The following is a 26,244-nucleotide window of genomic DNA, read 5'->3' as shown; positions in this document are numbered from 1 at the left end:
TTTTTAATTTTTCTTTTATCTCAGAATTTTAAAAGAAAATTATGAAAAAAATCTAAAAAATAAAATTTAAGAAAATTTTTTTTTTTTTTAAAAAAAATTAATAATTTTATATTTTTAATAAATTATTTTTTTATAAATTTATTTAATAATTCAAAAATATTAACTTTGGATTTTTTGTCAAAAAAAAAAATTTTTTTTTTCAGAAATTTTTAAAGATTTTTTTAATTATATATTTTTCAAAGCGAGAAACTTTTTTAAAATATTTGGTAATTTTTAAAAATTAAAAAAATTTAATTTAATATAATTTTTTTTTTATTTTTTTTAATTAAAAAATTAATTTTTAAATAAATTGAAATGAAAAAAAGTGAAAAAAACTAAAAACAAAATAAAAACAGATTTTTTTTTTGTTATTTTGCTCTAAATAATTCTTGAAAATTGATCGATAGACAAGAAAAAAAATTTTTTTTTAATTTTTATAAAAATTGTAAAAAAATTTTTTGAAGCAAAAATTTTTAATTTCAAAAATATTTTAATATTTTTACACGAAAAATCATTTAAATTTCAACTTTAATTTTTTTGAGCCCGGCAACCAATTACGGTATCTTGAATTAGCAAGTAAGGCAATTTCATAACAAAAAATTGTAAACAAACAAAAACTCTCAATTTAATGAAATTAAGTTTAAATGACGCCAGAAAACCTTTTATTGTCCTAAAATGTTCAAAACTACGTGCAAATTGTGTCTCTTCAAATGCGATCCTGACGACGACGACGATTTATGTGAAAACATCGAGGAATTACGAAAAATCGTAAAGGATATTTTCCATTCTAAGGTAATTTTTTGAGTCTTCAGTCAAATATTTTTTTTATAAATAATTATTTTTTAGATTGACCTCTCATTCGACGATCATTGGGCAGTTTGTCGTCCCTGCAACGAGAAATTACACACTTTTTACGAGTATTATGTGTTCGTGTTGGAAAATCAGAAGCAACAAAGACTTCTTTTGGCTGAAAAAAGTCCGAAACCGGATGCCGTCTTTGTTGAATCGAAGGACGAGATAAAATGTGAGCCCGATATTTGTCGAGAAATGCAAAATTCGGAAGAAAGTGACGTCGAAGCAAGTTTTCAAGTCAAAAAGAAAAAAGTTAAGAAGACATTTCGACCAAAAAAGACAAAAAATGAGCCATTAACGCCGTCTCAAGAGGAAAAAGAAGACATTTTGATACAAAAATATTTCAGTTTCAACTGTGATCAATGCCCGGAAGCTCCTTCTCCGCATTTTACGAGTTACCGGGACTTCAAAAAACACATGAACGAACGTCACAAAGTCAAACATCGCTTCATTTGCTGCGACATGGAGTTCTCAACCCGCAAAACGATCATCCGTCATTGTCAAGATCACGAAAATCCCATTTCGTGTACGCAATGTTCCTTCATAGCTCTTAATAAAATCAAATTTTTACAACATATGGCAGATGCACATGATGTAAAACTGAAAATGCCGGTGAAAAAACACGACGTTGCCCTTTACACGTGCAACGAATGCGGCAAACAACTCATTGGCAAACACAAAATCAAAGGACATTTGCTTCAAGTGCATTTTCACAACGTTCACATTTGCGAAACGTGCGCCGTGGTCTACAAAACACACAATTCGCTGCAAAATCACATAAAAAGAGAACATTTGGGCATCAAAGAACCTCGTCGCCAGTGTCCTCAATGCGGAAATTGGGTGCAGGAGTCTTCGTTGCCGACACACATCAAAAATCATCAAGTTGAACGGATAAAATTGTCGTGCAAGATTTGCAACAAAGAGTTTATGGGCAAGAAAAATCTGCAGAGGCACGTGCGGGAGAAACATACGGAACGAGCTTTCAAGTTTCGATGCAGTTATTGTTCGAAAAGTTTTTCGCAGGAGAAGAAAATGAACGAACATGTCGCAACGCATACCGGAATCCCGTTGTACGAGTGTGAATTTTGTGCTGCGGTGTTTAATTCTTGCGGCAATTTTGCCGCTCATAAGAGAAAACTTCATCCTGTGGAATATGAACAGCAAAAGTTGATGAATAAGGTTAAGAGAGAACAAGCGCCCATTGCAACGACATGAGAAGGTTGATGCGATAAGGGAAAAATGTTTTCGATTTTCAACTTTTGATCCTCAGTTTTCGATTTAAACTTCTCAGCTCTTGATTTTCTCAGTTTTAGGTCGAAATTTGTGAAGTTTAGATCGAGAGCTGAGAAGTTTAGATCAAAAAATGATGATTTTAAACTTCTCAACTCGATTTTAACCTCAAACTTCTCTTTAGATCGAAAACTGAAAAGTTGAAATCGAAAGCTGAGAAGTTTAGATCAAAAAATGATGATTTTAACCTCAAACTTCTCAGTTTTCGATCTAAACTTCTCAGATCTTGATCTTTTTAGTTATTTATCAAGATCTGAGAACTTTAGATCGAAAACTGAGAAGTATAAATCAAAAGCTGAGAGGTTTAGATCAAAAAATGATGATTTTAAACTTCTCAACTCGATTTTAACCTCAAACTTCTCAGTTTTCGATCTAAACTTCTCAGATCTTGATCTTTTTAGTTATTTATCAAGATCTGAGAACTTTAGATCGAAAACTGAGAAGTATAAATCGAAAGCTGAGAAGTTTAGATCAAAAAATGATGATTTTAAACTTCTCAACTCGATTTTAACCTCAAACTTCTCAATTTTCGATCTAAACTTCTCAGATCTTGATCTTTTTAATTTATCTTCTGAGAAGTTTAGATCAGATGATTTTAAACGATTTTAACCTCAAACTTCTCAGAAACTTCTCAGATCTTGATCTTTTTAGTTATTTATCAAGATCTGAGAACTTTAGATCGAAAACTGAGAAGTATAAATCGAAAGCTGAGAAGTTTAGATCGAAAGCTGAAAACTTTAGATCGAAATGAAATTCTCAGCTCTCAACCTAAGCTTCTCTTTTGATGTTTTAAGACGTCTATGAAATCGAAAACATTTTCAAATAATCTTATCAGCCTCCGACAAAAAAAACGAATTTATCATTCTGAATTATTATTTTGTATTTGTGTATTAAATATTATCAATTTTAATACGGTCTTGACTTTGCTTCTCTTTCCAACTGTCTCTTCCTCTTTTGTTCGTTATACAACTCCGTATGCAATTTCCTTTTATGTGCCAGATAATTTCCCATCGACTTGAATCCTGATTCGCACCATTCGCACGGATACAAAATCTCTCCCGTGTGCGTCGCAAAATGCTCTCTCAAATACTTTTTGTTATAAAATCCCTTGGGACACAAGGAACATTTAAACTGATTACTCTTTTCACTGTGATGCCTCGTCTGATGCTTCAGCAAACCATAATAAGCTGTATGTTCACTGCCACATTTGTCACATTTGAACTTTTCAGTTGGCTGCAAAGCCAAGTGTTTTCGCAAATGAACCGGCATTCCAGTTGTCAGAAGCCATCTATGACAATGCGGACACTGACTTTTGGGTAATTTTTCGCCGAGATGATCGCGTCGAATGTGAATGTCTAAAGCACGGGGGTTTTTATACGCACGAGCACAAGTTTCACATACGAAAGATTGTTGCGGTTCAGGCGACAAGTGACTTCGTTCCATGTGCAACTCGATTTTTTCACGCGATATGTATCGTCGTTTGCACAAATCGCATTCAAAGGGAGCTGTTACGGGTTTTTTCACGGAAATGCCGTGTACAGTGTATAAATGTCGTCGATGCATTGTCGCCGAAACGCAAAGCATGCCGCAAAAATTGCATTGAACTGGGTTCTCGTGCTCCAAACAATGCTCGTAAATGGTTTTGAAGCTGGAAAGGAGAGTTTCGCAACAAATGTAGTGTTTTCGGGTGTTGTGTTGCTTCTTGCAATGTTGACTTAGAGCCGAATATGAGACGTATTCGGTGTCATCGCCGCATGTATCACATTTTTTGCCGAAATATTTCTGGATCATCGCTTCTCGTGCTTCCTTTTCCGAGCGACTCAACTGCGGAGGTTTTCCATAAGTGCTTGGTTTCCAATCTTCGCCTTCAGATTCCGAACCGGAAACATCCAATTTCTTCAAACGAGGCTTTAAAAAGGGATTTTTGTTCTTTTTCAAGCGGAGATAATGTTCACGACTTCTGCCCATTTTCGGCTTAACTGGAATCACAAATTCATCATCGGAGAATCGTCGTTCGTCGGTTGTTTCATCGGAACTCTCTGATTCTTCAGTTTTAGTAAATTCCGGAGATACGCCCCGAAGTCGTTTTGATTTTCGCCCGGCTTCGATTTTTGTTTTGTTTGGAATTTCGTTCTCTGTGGCATCAAGTTTGATAATTGGTTCGACAAAAACTTCACATTTCACATCCAATTCCTCGACTTTGTCATTTATAGCAACTTGATTTTCGAGAACTAACAAATAGTACGAATAAAATGCTTCTAATTTTTCTTTGCATGGGACACAAATTGACGGAACATCTTCTCTTGTAATAAAAATCTAAAACAAAAAAAAAATTAAAATTTTGAATTTTTCAAGTTTTGATTTTTTTTACCTTTCCATTGAAAAAAACTTCGATGATTAGAAGAATTTTCTCGATATGTTCCTCACTTGTGACATCCTGCTCGTCCTCGAATTCAGCTTTGAACAAGCACAATTTGCAAGAAACTGGCATTTTTCTTTAAAAATAAAGAAAACTTGTCGGAAAAACAAGAATTTTGTTTATGTTTAATGAGACGACTGAAAGTGATAATAAAATTGAGACGAATGAAAATGATTTTAATATTTAAAATTTAATTTTTTCGTTTCAGAATGTAACCACGTGACCAGAATTTTATTGAAATTGATGAAATAAAAGGAAAAATGCAAAAGTTTGTGGTGAAAAAGACAGTTGAAGCATCTCAAGGAAATGCATCGCATGTTCGTCTCTGTGGTTATTTGAAGAAGAAGAGGATTGTAAGTATTTTATGAAATTATTTTTTTGTCAATTTATTTTTAAAAAAAAAATTTAAATTATTTTAAATAAATATCATTTAAGAATTATTTTAAAAATTATTTAAAAATTATTTTAAAAATTATTTAAAAATTATTTAAAAATTATTTTAAAAATTATTTAAAAATTATTTTAAAAATTATTTAAAAATCATTTAAAAATTACTTTAAAAATTATTAAAAAATTATTTTTAAAATTATTTAAAAATTATTTTAAAAATTTATTTATAAATTATTTTAAAAATTTATTTAAAAGTTATTTTAAAAAATTATTTAAAAATTATTTTTGTTTTTTTAATTTTTTTTTTATTTTTCTACAGTTTATGAAAAATTAAATTTTAATTAATTAATTTTTAATTTAATTTTTTTTTTATTTTAAAAATTTTTAAAAATTTTTTTTTAAATTCTAATTTTTATTTTTTTTTTTGAATTTTTAAAATTTATTTTTGTTTAGTTTTAATTAATTTTTTCTTATTTTTTTATGACGAAAAATAGTCAAAAATAGAAAAAAAAAATATTATTTTTTATAGTGAAAAAATTTTTTATGGTATTATTTTCGAATTTTATGATTTTTTAAGTCAACATGAAAATTTTTCTTGTCTTCATTCACTTTTTAATGACTTACCATGGAAAATCGTTTTTTTTTCTCACACATTTTTTTTTATTTTATTTGAAACCATAAATTTATATGTCTCTTAAATTACAAAAAAAAATAACTTTTCAAAGAAAATTAAAAAAAATAATAATTTTTCTCACTTAAAAACATTTTTTTCTCATTTCAGAAAGTAGGCGGATGGAAAAAGCTATATTTTGTCCTACAAAATCAGTTATTGCTATCATACAACTCCAAAGAAGACTACGAAGAACGTCTCGCGCCTTTCAAAGATGTCATCAATCTTGTTCCAGGCACACAAATTCTTCCAATGCATCAAAACCGCTTCACAATTGAAACCACAGGAAAAGTTTTTTACATTTTCGTAAGTTTATTTTTTTTTAAATTAAAATTTTTTCTCAAAAAAAATCATTTTCAGAGATGTGACGACGCAAAAACCTGTTCAGAATGGATCATCGCTTTGATGGAATCCCTCAACAGCCCCGATTTAATCGCTTGCATGAGCAACAACTTTCACATTCCAAAACCAATGATTTGCGATGCTTCGGGATCTGGCATGGTAATTACCAGAAAACTCGGCGAAATGCAACAACCCTCAAGCCAACAATTCGATTCGTTAAATTTTTACGGCGAAAATTCAGGAGCTAATCGACAAATTGCTCGATTGCCTATTGCACCAAAAACTGCAAAAATATTACAACGAGGATCATTTCACGAGGATGAAACATTTGAAGCAGGAAATGGGGAAGTTACGTAAGTATTTAATGTTCGAACCCTTCGTATTTAAATAGTTTTTTTTAAGTAGAGAAAAATATCCGGTTACTCGCATTTAAATATTTGATTAAAACAAATGTGTCACGTGTGCATTTTTCATCGTTCAAACAAAAAAAAAGAGTAAAAAAAGATGGATTAAGCTTATTATTAAATTATTATATTTTTACAGTTTAATAACAATAACAGACAGTTTCAGAAGTATTTAGATCATTTTAACAACCAGCCCACGTAAATGTTGATTTTTTGAAGAACAAAACGCCTTTAAATTTTTTTCTTATGAACTTCTCAAAATGTAAAAAAATAATTCAAGTGTCCCCTTCATTCATAACAATTGTGTTGAAGTTTTTATTGGGAATTCTTGTTGATCGTAAGAAAGTAGCAGTTCATATTTAAAAATGTGTCTATCAAGATTACTTTATTAGTTTACAGATATTAAAAGTCATCGAGATGAGTAACTAAAGCGCATTTCCATTATTGATGAGGTAACTTTAGAAATTATTGAAGATTGCTTAAACCTGAAGAAAAAGTGTTAAAGGAACAAGACTCAATGAAGAAAAATTTCTCTCTAAATCCTCAACTTATAAATTTAAACTTACAGGCTCAAATCCAAGCCTTTTCTCCAATACGAAGCTTACGAAGATGTCAAGAAAAAATTGCCATAAGACTGAATCTTTACAAATGTATGATTGGAGCTAATATCAACTACTGCATCTTATTTTTGAACAAAAAGGACGAAATTGAAACATTACAAAAAATACAGAATAGAGCATTACGAATTTTGACTCAAGGAATCAAATACAGCAGAATAAGTGACATTTTGGAGTAAACAAATCCTCAAATGTAGCATAAAGTTCCTTGTCTGAGGTATCTGAAAACATCATATGCATAGTCTACTACTACAAGCATTCGAAATGGATTGGTATCATGAAACTTTTTGATGAATTGAGGCTTTTCAAATTAAATTACTTTAGATTATGGGATATACTTGTGAATATTGAAAAGTTTTAAGTAGCTTCTATTTGAAATTAATTTATTAAATTCCTTCAACGAATATGTTTTAACGTTCTAATCATCATCTACAAAGCAACAAAGAATCTGCTTCCAAACTACTTGACAATTAACATTAAGAGAGTCGGAGAATTGCAACCATATGAATTAAGAAGTAATGATCACATCACTCGATATCAGCATTTCATCGAAAATAAAAAAAATGGCATGAGATTTTTTGATGGTTTTGTGTTAGTTAGGCCTAAATTAGTCCAAAAAACCTAAATTTAAAATTTTAGAATGAGCGTTTTGAGATTTTAGACATTTTTAGTGCATTTGAGTATATTCAAGTACCTCTTTGACATACCCAATCTCACTAAAAATGCATAGAAATATTGAAATTCGTTCTAGAATTTGAAATTTAGGTTTTTTGGACTACTTTAGGCTTAACTAACACAAAACCATCAAAAAATCTCATGCCATTTATTTTTCGATGAAATGCTAAAATCGCCTGATGTGTTCTTGACCTTTTTTTAACTTCTTAAATTTTTGTTAAAGCCTCATCAAGATCTTTTTTTACCCACGTGACTTTTTTAAAGATCTTTTGATGTTTTTTAACCACGTGATATTCTAAAAAAAAATTAATTCGATTACCGTAATATAGAGAATGCTAAGAGAAATTAAAAATCTGTTTTGAAAATGGAAGTCTAAACTTGTTCTCTTAACATTTTTTGTTTCAAAATTCTTTTTTTTTTTGGAAACCTTTGAATGAAAATCTTTAAATTTAAAGTAAATTTGAATTTTTATATATTTTTATTTCAAAATTATCTTTTTAATGTAAAAAACATTTAAAATAAAACTAAAAATTGTTGAAAAAAATACTTAAAAAAAAATTAAGAGAAATTTTCTTCTCTTAACTTCAAAATTAGCCTTCTCTTAATTTATCTACACTTTTCTGTTTCATTTGAATTTTAATGGTTTTTTTCTCTTAGCATTATCTACATTAGAGTAATTAACGGACAGACCAATAACAAAGTATTTTCATCTAAAACGCATTTAAAATATCTTCCGAACAAAGAAATGTTACTTGGATTACTTCCACACAGACCTAAAAAAAAAATAAAATAAAATTAACGTCACCTACGTAAAAAAAAAATGCAGAAAACATTCTTACCAACTTCTATTCCAAATCCATCGTGATTTAGATTTCAATGACCTTTTAAACCAAATTGACGGCAAATGTTCTATTTTTAACATTTAACCAACATTTAATACAAAAAAGTCACTTTTTGAGGGAATACCCATACCAACCTTAATTACTTTCTTTGTCCTTGCGTAACGTGCATCCAAAATTTTATTGTTTTTAGTAAATATTTTTTTTTAAATACAAACAAATTAACCCCTTTTCTTTGAAAACCCATCATAAGAGTCTCTGATTAATTGATGTGTGTCGAGTCGATCAAGAGGAACACACACAAAAAAACAGACGACTACTTGAACAATAAAGATTTTAATGAAAAAAAGGAGAGAAAAGAAGAAAGAAATCAACATCTATCATTAATTTAAGCACGCTGAGAAACGTTACATTTTTATTTTTCTTCCTTAATTCTCCTTGTTTCGTTTTTTTTCGATTTTTTTCGAAACATATCGCGCCTAACGACTTTTGATAAAAGCAACATGATTTTTCTCTATAAAAAATTTAAAATCTAAACATTAACGTCTATTTTGGTACTTGTATTATTATTATTTTTTTTTTCGGTTCTGTTCTATCTTTCGTTCTGATCTGATATGCGGTATGGATGTGTGTGTCTCTGTTAAAAAAAAAAAAGTAAATATGTGCGTAGACGATCAATTACGAGCGATTGTGGAGTTTAAATGGCTTTGTGTACGTTTTGAATGCGAAGAGAGCCGTAGAAAAATGATGATGATGATATTTAAAGAACCATTCATTCATGTTGCACACGTACCTCCGTCCATATGTTGTGTGTATAATTTATGAAGTGAGTGCTTTGTGTTAGAGTGACTGGAATAATTTGAAAAAAATAACAAAAAAATTTTAAAAAAACCGAAAATGTTCACCCTATTCCATTTTATTTTTAGGACTCAAAACTTCCGACTACATGATGAGTTTACCAGCAAACAGGCAGAGCATCAGTCTATTGATGTAAGTCGGATAAATAGCATGTTCCATGCTTGCGAGTCGTTAACAGCATCGAGAACAGTGGAAATAGCATCAAAACAACCGACAACGTTAAACAGAGGCGATTGCGTGGAAAATCCAAATTCGAAAAAATTAATCAAGTGTGAAATTGTGCAAAATTGCGAGGATAACGATAACAATAAAAGGGTTGTGACCGCAATTCAAAGCCCAAAATCGCAACTCAAAATAGAACAAAACAACAATGAAAGTAAATTGATCGAAAAAAGTGAAAAACATGAGAAAGTCAAACAAGTCGATCAAGATAAAATTTATTTAAAAGGCAAAGAAGCAAACAATAAAGGCAATTTTTTGTCTCAAATTACAAATAGTGGAAAAGGTGTTTTTGACAACATGAAAAAGTTTATTGTAAAGAGAAGTGCAACAAATTCTTCCACAGATTTTAATCGGAATCTGAATAACAGGCCAGTGAGCAGTTCTTCGAACGATACTTTGGATACAAATACGAACGTTAAGGAAAATACAGATGTGGTTGATTACTGGTGAGTTTTTAAATTTTTAACAGATGTGATTTTTTTATGCATTTAAGCTATTTCAATTTTTTTCTAACTTTTTGTTTTTTGTCTTAATTTAAATATTTTGCAAACAAAAAAAAAAAAAAAAAAATTTTTAAAATTTTTTTAAAAATTTCAAAAATTTTTAAAAATTTATTAAAATAAAAATTTTTTTTAATTTATTTTTTTTAATTAATTAATTTTTAATTTTTTATTAAAAAATTAATAATTTAAAAAAATAATGAGAATTCAAAAAATTTCAAAGTTTGAAGAAAAAATTAATTTTATTAAAATTTTTGACTTTTAAGCTTCAATTATTTTTTTTTCTTAAAAATTATTTATTGAATAATTGAATATAAAAATTAAAGATTTTTAATAATCAATTAAATTTAATAAAATTATAAAAAAAATATTAAATATTTTTAAATTAAATTTTATGGAAATATTTTTCAAAAAATGGCGTAACATAAATTTGAATTAAAATTTTAAATTAAATTTGAATTATTTATCAAGATAGGTATTTATTAAAAATTTTAAAATTTAAAAAAATATTTAAATTAACAAAAATATTGTTTTTCAATTTATTTCAAATATTTTATTTATTTTTTTTAATAAATTTTATAAAATTTATTTAATTTTATTAATTTAAATTTTTATTTATTAAAATTTTATTGAATATATTTAATTAAAAATTAATAAAAAAAATATTTTAAATTTTAATATATTTATTATTTTTTTTTATTTAATTTTTTTTAATTTAACTTTAAAGAATTAAATATTTAAATTAATTTTTTTAATTTGAATTGTTTATTAAGATATTTATAAAAATTTTAAAATAATCTGAAAAAAAATACATTTTTAATTTTTTTTTTTCAATTATTTTATTTCTTAATTTTATTAAATTTAATTTTTTTATTTATTTTTTTTATTTTATTGAAATGATATTTAAATGAAATTTAGTAAAAAAATATTTTTATTTTAAAAAATTATTTTTTTTATTTAATTTAATTTAAATTAATTTTTAAAAAAATTATTAAAAATATTATTCTATAAAATTTTTAAAATCCCTCAAAAAAACTAAAAAGATAAAAATTGAAAAAAAAATTTAAACAGCCTATTTTATGAAAAGAAGCAATTGTTAATAATTATTCTTTTGTTCAATTTGTTCAACAATTTTTTTTCTTTCTCTTTTTTTCAGTAACGTAGAGGAGCAAATTCAAAACATCACGTTAGAAGATGAAGATTACGAAGATGAAAACGATAATGCAAGTGATAAATCTACCAAAGAATCTTCTTCTCCCTACTTGACTGTCTCAAATTCTTACCAAATCCCATCAACAATCATCAAGCGAAATTCCTATCAGAATATCACCCAAATAGAAATTCCCTCGTCGCCAAAAAACTCGTTACGGGAGATCGGAACGAATTTATCTGAAGTGCCTGTGACCGAAACTGTCGTTTATGCCACGATAAATCTCGAGGACAAGCATTCACGCCGAGCTCAACGTTCCCCCGAGTCTCCCGAAAAAAATCTCCACACAAATGACGAGCTCTCAAAAGTAACTTCGGACTACGAAGAAGTCGGAATGTATATCGAAAACGATGGAAGTGAAGACGAAACGATTTACGAACCTGTTGAAATCCCCAAATCAACAAATCATGCCGCTGCGCTCTGGCAAAACATCAAAAGGATCAACGTGGATGCCTTGTGGCTCGATTTGACGCGAAAAATGCGAGAAAAACACGAAATTGACGAAGAATCCGCCGAAAATCCGCATACTTTTCACACATTTCGTGATTTCAAGAAGAAACTCGGAGATCATCGAAGATCCCTTAAAGCTCGAATGCAAAAAATGGTTCATCGAAACGATGAAAAAGACGCCGAAAGTGATTGCAGTGATTCATCTAATTCTCAAAATACCAAAAATGGAATCCCTTTGCCCGGATTAACGAATGCCAAGTTGTTCGCCGTGAACGACAACGTCATAAAAGACTTCAAGAAGACAAAAAGTGGCAATAATATCGCAAGTCGAGCAAGTAAACTAAAAGCACGTATCACTTTTGGCTCCTTGGGACGCGTCAAAAAATCACGAACTTCGATGTTTTTCGAGCATTTTATTCCTTCAAACACCGAAAAACTTCCAAGAAACGCAGAAAACACAAAAACCGACTTACAAAATGAATTTAAACGGGAATTGATGAGTGTTGTGTGCGAGTCGAGAAAGGAGGAACAGGTAAAAAATTCAATTAAGAAAGAATTTCCTTCAACTAATAAAAATTTTTATTTCACAGATTGCCACGGAACGTTGCCATAACTTGGGACATGAAAGTATTTAAAATCTGGCGCTTCGTCATAATCGTTTGTCATGCATACAAATGAAGTTTCGTAATAAGTTTATTTAATCTAATCGTAAGATTGAGTCATGTCAATTTTTTGTGTACAACTAATGATCGTTAGAAAAAATAAGAAAGTAAAAGAAAAAATATTTTTTTTGGAATCCAAAGACTAACAAATTTTTAAATTAAATAAAAAATAAAATTTAAAAAATTTACAAGAATCAAAAAAAAAAGTTTTTTTATTTAAAAGTTTCAGATTTTAAAAATTAATTTTAATTATTTACCTAATTAATTATTTTTTTATCGAATTTATTTAAAAGAATCAATTAATTATTTTATTATTTTTTTTAAAAAAAATAAAAATTATTTTTTTTTTTAATTAAATTTAATTTTTTTTATTTTTCAGTATAACAATTAAAAAAAAATTAGGTATTTCTACCAATTTTTTTACGTTTGAAAATTTTTTTGTTTTAAAATATTTAAAAAACAAATTAATATTTAAAAAAAAAAAAAAAAAAAAAAAAAAAAATTGAAAAAAAAATTTGCTAAAAAATAGGTAATAAAGAAAAATTTTTAATTTTTTTTTTTCAAACAAGAGAAAAGGAACTCGGGTGAATTTTTTTTATATGTACCTAAATACATACATACCAAACGTATGATTTATATAAGCAGACATGAACAAAAGTCGAGTAAAAATAAGAGTTGAGGGAAAAAACGTGTTGGAAACGTAACTCGACTGCCATACAATGCACGGTACTTTTTGCTCGATATTTTCGAATATTTTAAATTTTTGTTTAAATTTTAGTAAGAAAAAAATTAAAAAATTTTTAGTAAGAAAAAAAAATAAATTTTTAACTAAAAAACTAAAATTTGAACTATTTACTTTAATATTATTTATTTATTTTATTTTTCTTTTTAATTCTTTTTATTTTTCAAATCTTCAGGTTAAAAAAAATATTTCAATTCCTGATTTTCTAAAAAAAAAAAAAAAAATAAAAAAAAATAGAGAAAGTAGTCGTCTAAAGAACGACATACTATACCGCATTTCGGTGTTATATATCTACGCTTTTTTGTACTCCTCATTTCACAATTTCGTACTCCTCAAGTCACATTTTCGTACTCCTCATGACCCTTTTGCAATATCATACACTTTCAAAAAAAAAACCATGTCAAAGGAATTTTTTTTTTTCAGTTTCAATTTTTTAGCAGTTTTGAGTTATAAAATGATTAAAAATGATAAATTAGAGCCCTCTGACAAATTTTTATCCATTTGGAGCAAGATTTGAAAAAAATTGCTTTGACACAGTTTTTGACACAGTTTTGCTCTTGATTTAGTTTTCAAATCAAAACTGTGTCAAAGAAATTTTTTTTTTTCAGTTTTAATTTTTTGGCAGTTTTGAGTTATAAAATGATTTAAAATGATAAATTAGAGCCCTCTGACAAATTTTTATCCATTTGGAGCAAGATTTGAAAAAAATTGCTTTGACACAGTTTTTGACACAGTTTTGCTCTTGATTTAGTTTTCAAATCAAAACTGTGTCAAAGAAATTTTTTTTTTCAGTTTTAATTTTTTGGCAGTTTTGAGTTATAAAATGATTAAAAATGATAAATTAGAGCCCTCTGACAAATTTTTATCCATTTGGAGCAAGATTTGACAAAAATTGCTTTGACACAGTTTTTGACACAGTTTTTTTGCTCTTGATTTAGTTTTCAAATCAAAACTGTGTCAAAGAAAATTTTTTTTTTCAGTTTTAATTTTTTGGCAGTTTTGAGTTATAAAATGATTAAAAATGATAAATTAGAGCCCTCTGACAAATTTTATCCATTTGGAGCAAGATTTGACAAAAATGGCTTTGACACAGTTTTTGGATTTTTTTTTTCAATTTCAATTTTTATGCCCAGAGACCCTTAGGGTACTCAAATAACTAAGAATTACTTACAAAAATTTTGGGGCACACCGGAACACACACACACACGACAAGTCGAGTTTAATACCGCATTTTTTCTTCGAAATGCGGTAAAAAATTTAATTAAATTAAATTAAAAAATAATTTGCTCAAATAATTGAAATCAAAAAAAAAAAATTCAAACGTAAAAAAATTGATAGAAATATTTTTTTTTTATTTTAAAAAAATTTAAAATTTTAATTAAAAATTTAGTTTTTTTTTTTAGAAAAAATTTTATCTAAAATTTCAAATAAATTTTTGATAATTTATGAAAATTAAAATTCAAAATCCGTACGATCATAAAAAATTATTCGTTTAATCTCTAAAACAACTAACTTAATTGTAAAACTTACGAAACTCGAAATTATCAAAAATTAAAGCAATATTAGTTAAAGTAAGTATAAAAAACTTTTTTTTAGCATTTCACCATTTATTCATCTTTTAATAACATTTAACAACATTAAATATTTGTATATATTTTGAACAATAACATCGATAAAAAGATCCGAATGCGTAAAATTTTTAATTTTTAACATTCCATCTTACACTTCTAATAAATATTTAGTTTTGATTTGGTTTGTATTTTTTTCCATTTCACTTTTAAAGTTACCCTATTTTTTCCCAATTAACATATTTTATCCACAAATCTCTACTTTTGACACATTTTTCATTTAAACATCCATCAATTTTAGATTGTCTTTTTATTGAATTTACACAAATTTCGGGGAAAGATGCCAAAAAGAGTTTCGAGGAAGACAAAAAGTAGTGAAAAAGAGTTAAAAGTTGAAGAAAAAAATGTTTTCTGGCCCCTTTTCGCTATAATTCTGACTAAATCTCTCAAATTTAAGTAGTCCAAAAGTAACAAAGTACAAACGCTGATCTACCGGATAGATCTAAACTGCTGTCTAACATCCGTATAGTACACAAAGAATATACAAAGACACCGATTTACGATAAATTTTAAGGATTTTTCAGCGAACTTGTTTGTCATCTGCTCTTCCGGATCGATGCTGATGGCTCTGGAAACCGGAACAAGTCACGCGGAATCACCATTCGGGCATTTCCATGAACGGGTCGGTGTGCGGTCGCCTTCAGCTGCGTCAAATGTGCCACGTAACCATCAGCGATGACAGTTGTCATTGCCTGCAACTTCTTGTTGACCTTGCCCACGGTGAAAACTTGATTCGCTTGCAAACCAATACTATTATAAACGGCAATATCCTTGTTGCTGCCATACGCGTAGCTGATGATGATGTCGTGAGATTCAATTAAATCGATCAAATGGGCGCGTTTGTGTCCCAAAGGGTCTGCGGAGAGCCCGTCAGCGAACGAAAGCAAGCCGTACGGGAAATTATGTTGACTGAGCCACGACATTACCTTTTGTTGTTGCATATCGGGACGACCTGTGATGTAAATGAGCAAATATCCCAAGTCTTGCCAATATCTAAAAAAATTTTTTTTTTTAGTTTTCTTGAAAAATTTCGAAAAAATTAAATTTTTTTACCGGCAAATGTCGACAGCTCCGGGACGAACTTTGGGATCTTTTCCGGAGACAGACATCGATGCAGTAAAAGACCCATCAATACTGAAAACGACGCATTCCGTGTGGGGAGGAACGACAGCTAATAAGAATTCGACAGATGTTTGATCGCCTCTGAAAAGAAAAATTAAGAAAATTATTTAAAAATTTGAAAAATATGAAGGTAAGTATTGAAAATTAAAAAAAAAATAAATAAAAAAAAATCATTTTTAATTTTTTTTAATAAAAATTTAGAAAAAAAATAATTTCTTTAAATTTTGTTAAATAATTTCATTATTTTTAATAAAAAATTTAAGATTTTTCTACAATCAAAAATATTTTTTTTTTTTTTTTTGAGTAAAAATTTTAAAGTTGCTTGTCTTTTTAAAATTTAAAAAAAAATTAATATTTAAAAAAAATATTTTGTAGTAAAAAAATTTTTGAAAAAGTTTAAAAAATTAAAAAAAAAAGAATTTAAATAATTAAATTAAATTAATTAATTAAATTTAAATTATTTTTTTTAAAATTATTAATTTTAATTAAATTATTTTATATAAAAAAAAAGTATTTTCAAGTAAAAAATTATTGAAAGTGAAAATTAAAAAAAAATCAAATAAAATAAAATTAATTAAATTTAAATTTTTTTTTTTAATTATTAAAAATTAAATTACTTTATATAAAAAAATTATATTTTGAAAAAATATTTTGAAAAAAAATTTTTGAAAATTAAAAAAAAAATAAATAAAATTAATTAAAATTAAATTAAATTATTTTTTTTTAATTTTAAAAAATTATTAATATATTAAAAAAAAAAAATTTTTTTTTTTGAAAATGAAAAGTTTAAAAAAAAAATTATTAATTAAATTTAAATTATTTTTTTATTAAAAAATAAAATTAATTTATATAAAAAAATAATATTTTGAAATAAAAAGTAAAAAATAATTGAAAATGAAAAGTTAAAAAAAAAAATAAAATTAATTAAATATATAAAAAAATTAAATTCAAAAAAATTAAAAATTATTTAAATATTTTTAAAAAATTATTACTTTTAAATTAAATAAATTTAATATTCAACTTTAAAATTAACGTAAAAATTTTTTCCCTAACAAAATTTTACAAAAAAAAATAAAAATTCCATACCTAACGATCATTTTAACGGGATAAACCCCAAATCCAAATGCCTTATCACTCGGTATCGTATAAAAAATCCTTCCATTTTTATCCGTAACTTCAGTTGACATCAAAGTCCAATCCGGATTCTCTTTCATGATGTAAATATCAACTTTTTCTCCTGAAAAAAACATGCAAAAAACGTAAAAAATTAGTCACGTGATGCTCTTATGTAATTATTATTCTGCTTCAATTAACACTATTTTGCAGTAGTTGTCATTACTTGACCATGACTAATACATTTTTTTCGCTTCTCATCGTCATCTCGTCTCGTTCTGGTCAAATTTTTGCACATTTTTGTGTTTTTCGTGTCGCCATGCTGATCAAATTCGGTTTTGATCGTGAAAATAAGACTTATTTCGCGGGCGAAATCGTAAATTGTAAAGTTTCGTTCGTTTTGAGTGAAGATTTAGTGCTGAACAGCATCACAGTGCATTATTTGGGCACAGGAAAGACTTGGTGGACCGAACAAACGAATCATGGCAAGAAAGAGGATCAATACGAGTGTTTTGGGAGCATGGAAGAATATTTTCACGAAACTTTTATTTGTTTTCAATCCTTTCACAGCAAAACTTTTGAACGAGATACCTTCGAGTATGAGACGAAATTCCAACTACCAAAAATCCTGCCGACATCTTTCTTCGGGAGACACGGGCAAATTTCGTACAAAGTTCGTGCTGTCATCACATCTCACCTGGCAAACACAATTTTGATGGAAAATGAGGAAGAATTCTTTGTTTCGTCAGTTATTGACTTAAATTCATGCCCGCGCTTGAAAATTCCCATCCTAAAATGCAAATCTCGTAAATTGAACTTTTTTTGGTGGAAATCTGAATTTATCACGTTAATGACGAAACTTTCGCGAAAAGGCTTTGCTGTGGGCGAAGAAATAAATTTGGCAGTTCATATCAACAATCAAAGCAATTTGGACGTGATTTACATCGAAATAACGTTAAATGAGAAAATTGTGTGCAAAGAGAGACGAAGACATCAAAATCGCACGGAAAATTATGTGATATGGAAAAAATGTATTGGAGGAGTCTCGAAAATGCGAGAAAAATTGTTTAAAATAAAAATTCCAACAGATCAGAAAATGATGATTCTGCTGTTGGATGGATCTGGGATCATTTCGAGCGATTATTCGATAGTTGTGAAGGCGTTCACGAAGGAATTGGGAGAAATGGTGCAGACGACGAGTGGATTGGTGTTTGGAACAGTTGGATTTCAGAGTGATTTTGAAAGAATTTTGAGTCAAAGTTCGAATTGTAATGATATGGAGACAAGATGAAGGTTGAAATTAATAAAATATTAAAATTTTTTGATAGTTTTTGTTAATTTTGTTTCGAATTTCAGTGAAAAATGATCAAAAGAGGTAAGTTTCAAATTATTTCAAAAAAAAATTTCAAATTATTTCAAAAAAATTTTCAAATTATTTCAAAAAAATTTTCAAATTATTTCAAAAAAAATTTCAAATTATTTCAAAAAAAATTTCAAATTATTTCAAAAAAATTTCAAATTATTTCAAACAAATTTCAAATTATTTCAAAAAATTTCAAATTATTTCAATAGAATTTTCAAATTATTTCAAAAAAAATTTAAATTATTTCAAAATTAAAAATAATTTCAAAATTTAAATTATTTTTAAAAAAATTTCAAATTATTTCAAAAAAATTTCAAATTTTTCAAAAAATATTTCAAATTATTTCAAAAAAATTTTCAAATTCAAAAAAATTCAAATTATTTCAAAAAATTTTTTAATTTTTGTCTTTTTCAACCATTTATGAATTAAAATTGAACGAGATTGATGAAAAAAAATCAGATTTTCTCGTTGAAATCTCATTAAAAATGAATTTTTCAGTATAAATTCCGCAAAAAAAAAACCTTCAATTTAAAAAAATAAATAATTACCTGCCAACGTTATCATATCCAACGGACCATACATAAACCGTGCCATCAATTTTTGCGGTTCGCCTTCCTTGACGATCACATCGTTCGCCCGATGATTCGACGCCACATTCTTCAATTTGACCGACGTTCTCTTCCGAATCCATTTTTCGCGCGGATGATCCGACAACTTCATCTCCGTATGGCTCATTTCGTTCTCGACATTGTCAAATTTCCCGATTTGCCGCAAAATGAACGCCACAGCATCACAACTTTCCCAATAACTCGAATGGAAGAGATGCGGCAACGCACTTACCGCCAAGTTACTGAGGCCTTCGGGGCAATATAACGCGTAATCGATGCGTTTTGTGCCCCACCAATTCTGCTGGATTTTGCAAGCGATCATATCGGCAGCTCCCGAAGTCTTACTTTGTGACGAGGCATCGGAGGAACGACGTTCAACGTTGTGTTCCATGAAGGTATGCGGATGCAAGTGGATGAAATGAGCCAAATCGAAGCTTTGTCCGTGTCCTTTGGGGTATTTGGAGTAGCGGGGGATGTTAACGGGACTGATATTCGCCATTTTGCGATTCATGATGGACTCGATGCGACATGAAAGGGGATCTGTCGAGTGGAAAAGGTTGTAAAATTGCTGGCAAGGTAAGGTTTCTCGCTTGAAATCGCCTTTTTGGAACATTCGAGCGCTGAGAATCATCCCGAGAGGCGATCCAAAGGTGAAAACGTTCGTCACGTCGAACAAAAATTGATTCCCTCCCGCTTTAGCTGTCATCCGAAGAGCATCATAAGCAATAATTGATCCAACCGAGTCGCCAATAATACTGATATCGCCTCGAAATCCGAATCCTTCGTTGGATTTGATAAAATCTTGATAAATTTTATTAGCTGCTTGAATACTTTGAACAACGATATCCTCATAATTCGGCTTCAAAGTCGCTATTAAGGGAATACTGCCGATTAAAGTATCCGGAAGTAACGGTCCTTCCGCATAAGTCGCCTCAAAGGAATATGGATTGATCGACGAAAGTTTGCTCAAAATATCCGTGCAAATATTCTCACAACTGACTTTCTTAATTGCCACGCGCCCAATCATACTTGTGTAATGTTGACGAATCACAAACTCCATGACACCCTTAAAAGTCGTGATATCCGAACGTTTAGCGACCAAATCTTCGCCAACATCCAACACACTGCCGCCATGAAAGACGATGAGGAGATTTGAAACGTTGCAGGATGCGTAATCCGTGCGATCGGGATGCAACAATTGACTTGCTTGACGATGCAGATGGTTGTTGTCGTGTTCGAGATCTTCCAAGGGTTCCATTGATCCCCATTTTCCGAGGGAAATGTTGTCAGTTACTTCGCCTTTTGATGAAAAATGGAAGAAAAGTTAATAAAATTCATTTTTGAAAAAAATTTTCTTACCTAAACAGTCGAAAAATTCTTCTTCGGATAAGGAATATGAATTTAAGTCGAGACTTTCGCGTTTTTTATTGCTATGGAAATGACTGATTTCCTCTTCAGGTGCTGTGGATTGCTCTTTTTGTTCTTTAGACTCAGTTTCGGTGTTTATTGAGAGATTGCTTTCATCTGAAAATGGAAAATTTATTTAAAATTACAAAAAAAAAAATTTAATATTTTAAAAAAAATTTAAATTTCTTCAAAAATTTAATTTTTTAGGTCGATTTCTCCTTTTTTATTAATTTATTTATTTTTTTTTTTATTTTGTAAATAAATAATTACTTTTTTCACACTTTTTAAAAATTATTTTTTTAATAAAAAATAAAAAAAATTTTTTTTTTTTAATTTAAATTTTTAAATATAAAATTTTTAATTTAATTTTTTTTATTTTAAAATTTTTTTAAAGTTTTTAAAAAAATTTTTTTTAATTTGAAAAATTATTTGATTAAATTTTTTTAAAATAAAATAAAAATTTAAAAAATCATTTAAATTTAAATATGAAAAATAAAAAAAAAAAATTTAAAAGGTAAGAACTTAACAAAAATAATTTTTTATTTTTTTTTAATTAATTTCATAAAAAAAATATTTTGCTAAAAAATTTTCATACAAAAATTTTTTTAAATCCAAAAATAAAATTTTAATTATAATTTTTTTTTTATTTTATTTGACTTTTTTTAAAAGAATTAAAATTTTTTTTTTTCTTAAAATAATTAAATAATTTAAAAAAAAATTTAATTTTTTTATTTTTTTATTTTTTTATGATTCTCTTCTTAAATTGATTTTTTCATATTTTTTACTATTGAATATTTTTTTTATTTTATTTTATTTTATTTTTTTTTATTATTTTTGATTTTTAAGATTTGGAAAAAAATTAAATTAATAAAATAAAATTAATTAATTAATAAAAATAATTATTTAAGGAAAATGAAGAAAATTGAAGCAAAAAAATTAAAACAAGAAAAATATATTTAAGAAAAATTAGTCAAAATACGGATTTAAATATTTATTTTAAAAAAATTATAAAATAAAATATAAAAAATAAAAAATATTAAAAATTTAAAATATTCAAGAAAACTTAAAATAAAAAAAAAATAATTTTTTTCTCTTTTTGTCTCATTTAACTTTTAACTTTTTACATAAAATTATTTTTAAAAAAATTTAAAAATAATTTTAAATGAAAAAAAAATCTCACCTTTTTCATTGCTATTAGCTTCCTCGGATTCCCTTCCCATCTTTTTCTGCAACGCCAACTGCGTTTGTCTCTCAATTTCACGAATGTCATCCATCGTAAGTTCACACCATTCATCCTGCCATGCCCAAGCTTGTCTATGTGCCTTGACCATCGTCTTTCGCAAAGCTAAAAAAAAATATTTTTTTCTTAAAAATTCATCAAAACTCATAAAAAACTTACCGATATCATGAATAAACTTTTCGAGTTTCGTCTGCATGCCCCAATAACGAAATTCCACGCGGCACAATTTATAAGCGCACATCAAGGACATATTTTTGCTCGTTGGTTGTTTCTTTCCCTTCACTTCATTCCAATACGTGTCGATCCAGTCTTCCGTCAGGGGACCTCTCTTGGTTTTTTCCGACACATACAAACAGGGATCCTCCTCGCGACAATAATCCGCTCCTGTGACAGGGTCTCGTACGATGTCAATGAGATCAACGACGCGATTTTTCAGGTCGTCTTTGCCCAGGTCGAAGACATTTTCTTGATAGCCGTTGTCGGGTTTGTAACACGTCTCGATTTCCAGGGAGAATTTTTCGACAAACGGACAAGTGTAACGCGTTTTTGTGTAAGGATATGCATTCCAGGCCTCTTCTTCGACCGTTAATGCGGATTTTGGGAGCAAACTTTTGATCCAACCGGGCAAGTGACTTCCGACGTGATAAATTTTTCGCGTGTATTGACCTTTTCCGCCGGGACCTTCGGTATAAGGTTCATTCACGATGATTTCCACGCCACTTCCTTCGCCTTGACTTTCTTCGCGACTTTTTTTCTGCAAGAAAAAAATTAAAAATTAACTTTAAGTCACGAGAAATTCATTAAATTTTACGTACCGCAATCATATACAACTGAGCGATTCGATATTCCTCCACAGTGAGTGGCAAAGGGATGCGATATTCCTTTATTAGCATTTTTTCGTGGATTTTTGTTCTTTTTCACTTGCGTTAATTCGTATCACAGATCAATCCTTACATCTCACAGGGCAGTTTATTTCACTTTTTGTCCTTAATTACTGCATTTTTTGTTCGATTTTTGTTCAATGTTTTGATTTTTGTGAGTCTCTGTCTTGTACGCCTCAATTATTTATATTCACGGTGAGCTGAACCTAAATGGGTTAGAGCAGAATGTTAACCCAGAATTTTTTTGGATCACTGTGTCAAAAGGCGCTATTCATTTATTGTTAAAGCTATGGGGGGTTAAAAGCATTTTTTATGGTATTCAAGCTTTTTTATGTAATACCTACATAAATAAAAAAAAATAAATAGTTCAAATGGAAAAAAAATAAATTTATTGATAAAAATTTTTAAAAAATATTTTCTTGCTTTTAAGAGCGAATAAAATTATTTTTCTTTGCAAAATCAAAAATTATAAAAAAATTGAAAAATTTTAAAAATTATTTTTATTAAAATACTTTTTATAGAATTATTTTTAAAATTAATTTAATTTTTATCTTAAAAAATTTTCTTGAAAATATTTTTTTATATTTTTAATTAATTTTATTAAATCTTAATTTTATTTCATTTTTTTTTTTTAATTAAAAATTTAAATTAATTTTTATAATTTTTTTTTTTATTCAAAAATAAGAAGGTAAAAGTCGGAAACTTTTTATTTGAATTTTTTAATTGCTTTGTGAACTTATTTCATCGGATTTTTCGATTTTTCAAAATTTCTTAAATTTTTTGATATTTAAGATAAAAAAAATTTCATAAAAATTACTGCAGAAAGTTTTAATTAATTTTTTTTAATAAATTTTAAAAAAGATTTGGAAAAAAATTAAATAAAATTCCTCAAAATAAATAAATAAAAAATAAAATGATTTTTTTTAATAAAATTAATATAAGCGAAATATCTTTTTAAATATTAATAAATTTTAAAAATATTATTTGAATTAAATGATTTTAATTTCAAATAATTTTTAATGATTTTAATATATTTTTTTTTAAATTTAAAATTTTAAATTAAATAATTTTAAATAAAATGAAATTTTGAATAATAAAAATTTTTAAATTAAATAATTTAAAATATTTTTTTTATTTTTTTAAAAAAAAAATATTTTTTTTTTATATTTAAAAATCTCAAGTTGTAAGACAAAAAATTAAATTATGTAAGAATTATCAAAAAAAAAAATCTTCAAAAATTTCCCTTTATTCACTCCTTGACACCTGCTGCTAATTTTAAATACATTCACACCTTGAGATTTTTATCGATTCAATTATCTGTTGAACGTATGGAACAATTTCAATATTTTTTTTTACTCCAAATAGACAATTTTTCTCTAATTTTCGATAAAAACTAAAAAGATTTTCACGAAAAACATAAAAAACGAAAAAAAAAGCTTGAATGACTTTGAATAGAATTAAGACGGAATTACTTTAGTAAGACGATATTTCACTCATCGGATTATCGAGTTTGTTGTAATTCAAAACTGTCCCTTTTGTGATATCACAAAACTGCAATTGAACTAATTCTTGTTCCAGTTGTTCGTTTTTTTTTTTAATTGAATTAAGAGCAATTTTATTACTTTTTTAGGTTTAATTGTTCTGAACTACTTTTTTGTTGCTTTTTTTTTTGTAAATCAAGGTACTTTGGACTGTTCTTCGATTTTCACTAATGTAACTGCATCGATTTATATTTATTTTTATTATATTTACAACTTCGCCTAATTTTTTTTTGTATATCGTTTAATAAAGTTTTCTACTAACTGATGTAAATAGTTGGCAAAAAAATACTTTGCGAGAAAAATACAATGGAAACAACGCACAAAAGTATTACATGACAGTAAATTATGTTTGATGTCAGCGAATGTTGTTACTTGATACGCGACGATTCCTCTCGTTACTCTTTGCGCAGACTCAGAAAGGCCCTTTGAACCTGGAAAACCGACAGACAATAATTTTTGTATTATGAAAGGTCGATGTTTGGAAAAAAAATGAATTTTCATAAAATTTAGAGGATTTTTGGAATTATTTATGATTTTAACAAGGTTTTTAAAATTTTTGGAGAAATAAAAAAAAAATAAATAATTTTTATTTTGAATTAATTAAAAATTTTCTAAAAAAAATTATATTGTTTTCCGAAAATTTTATAATTTTTAAAAATTATTTCTAATTAAAATTAATAAAAATAATAATAAAAATAGCTTATTAAAGTTTAATTACAAATTTCATTTAATTTAATTCCAAACCTGAAAATTTGTCAAATCACAACTTAAAAATTTAAAAAAAAAATTAAAATAATATTTTAAAAAATAAAAATATAAATTAAATATAATATAAAATAAAATATATAATATAAAAACATAAAATAAAATAAATATTAATAAAATATAAGAAAAATATATATGAATAAATTAAGTTAAAAATATTTTTATTATATAAATTTTTAATTTTTATTTTTTTTTTTATTTTATTTTTTTTTATTTTTTTTTTTATTTTATTTTTATTTTTATTTTATTTTTTTATTTTATTTTATATCATTTTATAATTTTTTTACGTAAAAATTTTAAAATATGATATTTAAAAAAAAATATGATGGTTCAATTTTTCAACTAAAATTTTAAACAATAATTGTATTTTTAATTAATGAATATTAAAAAAAAATAAAGAAAATAATTTTTCTAACATCGGAAGCTTTAAAAAAATTAATGTTTATTAAAAAAATTTTATTTTCAAAGAAAATTTAAATAAAAAAGAATTTATCTTTAAGTAGAATATTTTTTAAAATATAAAGAAAATATTTTAATCGAATTTTAATTTTTTGTAAAAAAAAACATAAATAAATAAGACAAAAATAATTTCAACTTTAGAAAATTAAAAAAAATAAAATTAAATAAAATAAATTTAGAAAATTATTTAAATTAAAAACAAACAAAAAATTTAAATATTTTTTAAAGAAAAAAATTAATTTTAAATATCTTACCAAAATTTTTACATAATATTTTTAAAAAAATTTTGTAAAAATCTTTTAAATCAACACAACAAATAAAAAAAACTTCAACATAATTTTAATAAACTTTTATTATTAATTATTTTTTTTACAAGAGATATTTCTAACATAAAACTTTATCATCACTATACTATTTTTTTTTATTTATAATAATATATATATTTATATATTTTGTTTTTTTTTTTAAATTTATGCTTAGCTTTTAGTAGCAAGAAAATAAAGTTCATGTATTTACATAAAAAAAAATCCAATATAACATTAACATAAAGACATAAAATGGTCTTTTTCACATTTTTTCATGATTATGTGATTTTTTTTTCATCATATATGGAAATGATGATTTCTAATAAATTAATAATGTAATAATAATAAGTGTGAAATTGTTATTTGTTTGTTTTTCTCTAAATTAAAAACTATATAAATACAAGTTTATCGATTAATTATTACAATATTGAAACCTACGAAGCTTGTTCTGTCTAAATTAAAAAAAAAGTGTATCTCAATTTATTGCCGATGAAGTATTATGTAAAAAAAATATTCTCATACAGTATTAAAAGAGGACCTATTAAGGCAAGGATATATAATATATATATATATATATAAGATTTATTCATTTTTTTATATGTAACAGAGTAAAAATAGTTCAATTGCCTAT

The 26,244-nt window shown here is 26.6% G+C and overlaps 3 protein-coding genes across 6 annotated transcripts; 1 reads left to right on the top strand and 2 right to left on the bottom strand.

Annotated features, from left to right (window-relative positions):
* Positions 1–667: 667 nt before the first annotated feature.
* LOC134835125 (transcription factor grauzone-like) lies at positions 668–3,085 on the top strand. Of its 3 annotated transcripts, none has more exons than XM_063849992.1 (3): positions 668–831; positions 886–2,070; positions 2,942–3,085. In XM_063849992.1, exons 1-3 carry the CDS (start codon positions 715–717, stop codon positions 2,951–2,953), a joined length of 1,314 nt encoding a protein of 437 aa, XP_063706062.1. In that variant the 5' UTR covers positions 668–714; the 3' UTR covers positions 2,954–3,085. The 3 variants fall into 3 exon arrangements, with proteins under 3 accessions (XP_063706062.1, XP_063706060.1, XP_063706063.1); XM_063849990.1 differs by having other exon boundaries at positions 886–2,110; positions 3,017–3,029; XM_063849993.1 differs by lacking the exon at positions 2,942–3,085 and adding an exon at positions 2,595–2,646.
* LOC134835124 (zinc finger protein 62 homolog) lies at positions 3,022–4,725 on the bottom strand. Its single transcript, XM_063849989.1, has 2 exons — positions 4,553–4,725; positions 3,022–4,497 (listed from the first exon to the last, which is right to left on the bottom strand). The coding sequence occupies exons 1-2, from the start codon at positions 4,670–4,672 to the stop codon at positions 3,088–3,090; spliced, it is 1,530 nt and encodes a 509-aa protein (XP_063706059.1). The 5' UTR covers positions 4,673–4,725; the 3' UTR covers positions 3,022–3,087.
* A 10,099-nt stretch (positions 4,726–14,824) lies between these two features.
* On the bottom strand, positions 14,825–24,202 carry LOC134835749 (protein retinal degeneration B). Of its 2 annotated transcripts, none has more exons than XM_063850693.1 (9): positions 24,016–24,202; positions 22,478–22,749; positions 21,822–22,416; positions 21,603–21,767; positions 20,375–20,539; positions 18,956–20,314; positions 17,018–17,168; positions 15,863–16,012; positions 14,825–15,802 (listed from the first exon to the last, which is right to left on the bottom strand). In XM_063850693.1, exons 2-9 carry the CDS (start codon positions 22,553–22,555, stop codon positions 15,346–15,348), a joined length of 3,120 nt encoding a protein of 1,039 aa, XP_063706763.1. In that variant the 5' UTR covers positions 22,556–22,749; positions 24,016–24,202; the 3' UTR covers positions 14,825–15,345. The 2 variants fall into 2 exon arrangements, with proteins under 2 accessions (XP_063706763.1, XP_063706764.1); XM_063850694.1 differs by having other exon boundaries at positions 24,166–24,198.
* Positions 24,203–26,244: the final 2,042 nt, after the last annotated feature.

This window comes from Culicoides brevitarsis, chromosome 3 (assembly GCF_036172545.1).
Source record: "Culicoides brevitarsis isolate CSIRO-B50_1 chromosome 3, AGI_CSIRO_Cbre_v1, whole genome shotgun sequence".
NCBI classification, from domain to species: Eukaryota; Metazoa; Arthropoda; class Insecta; order Diptera; family Ceratopogonidae; genus Culicoides; species Culicoides brevitarsis.
The sequence above is the reverse complement of the archived record's forward strand: the minus strand, read 5'-3'. Positions and strand labels throughout refer to the sequence as shown.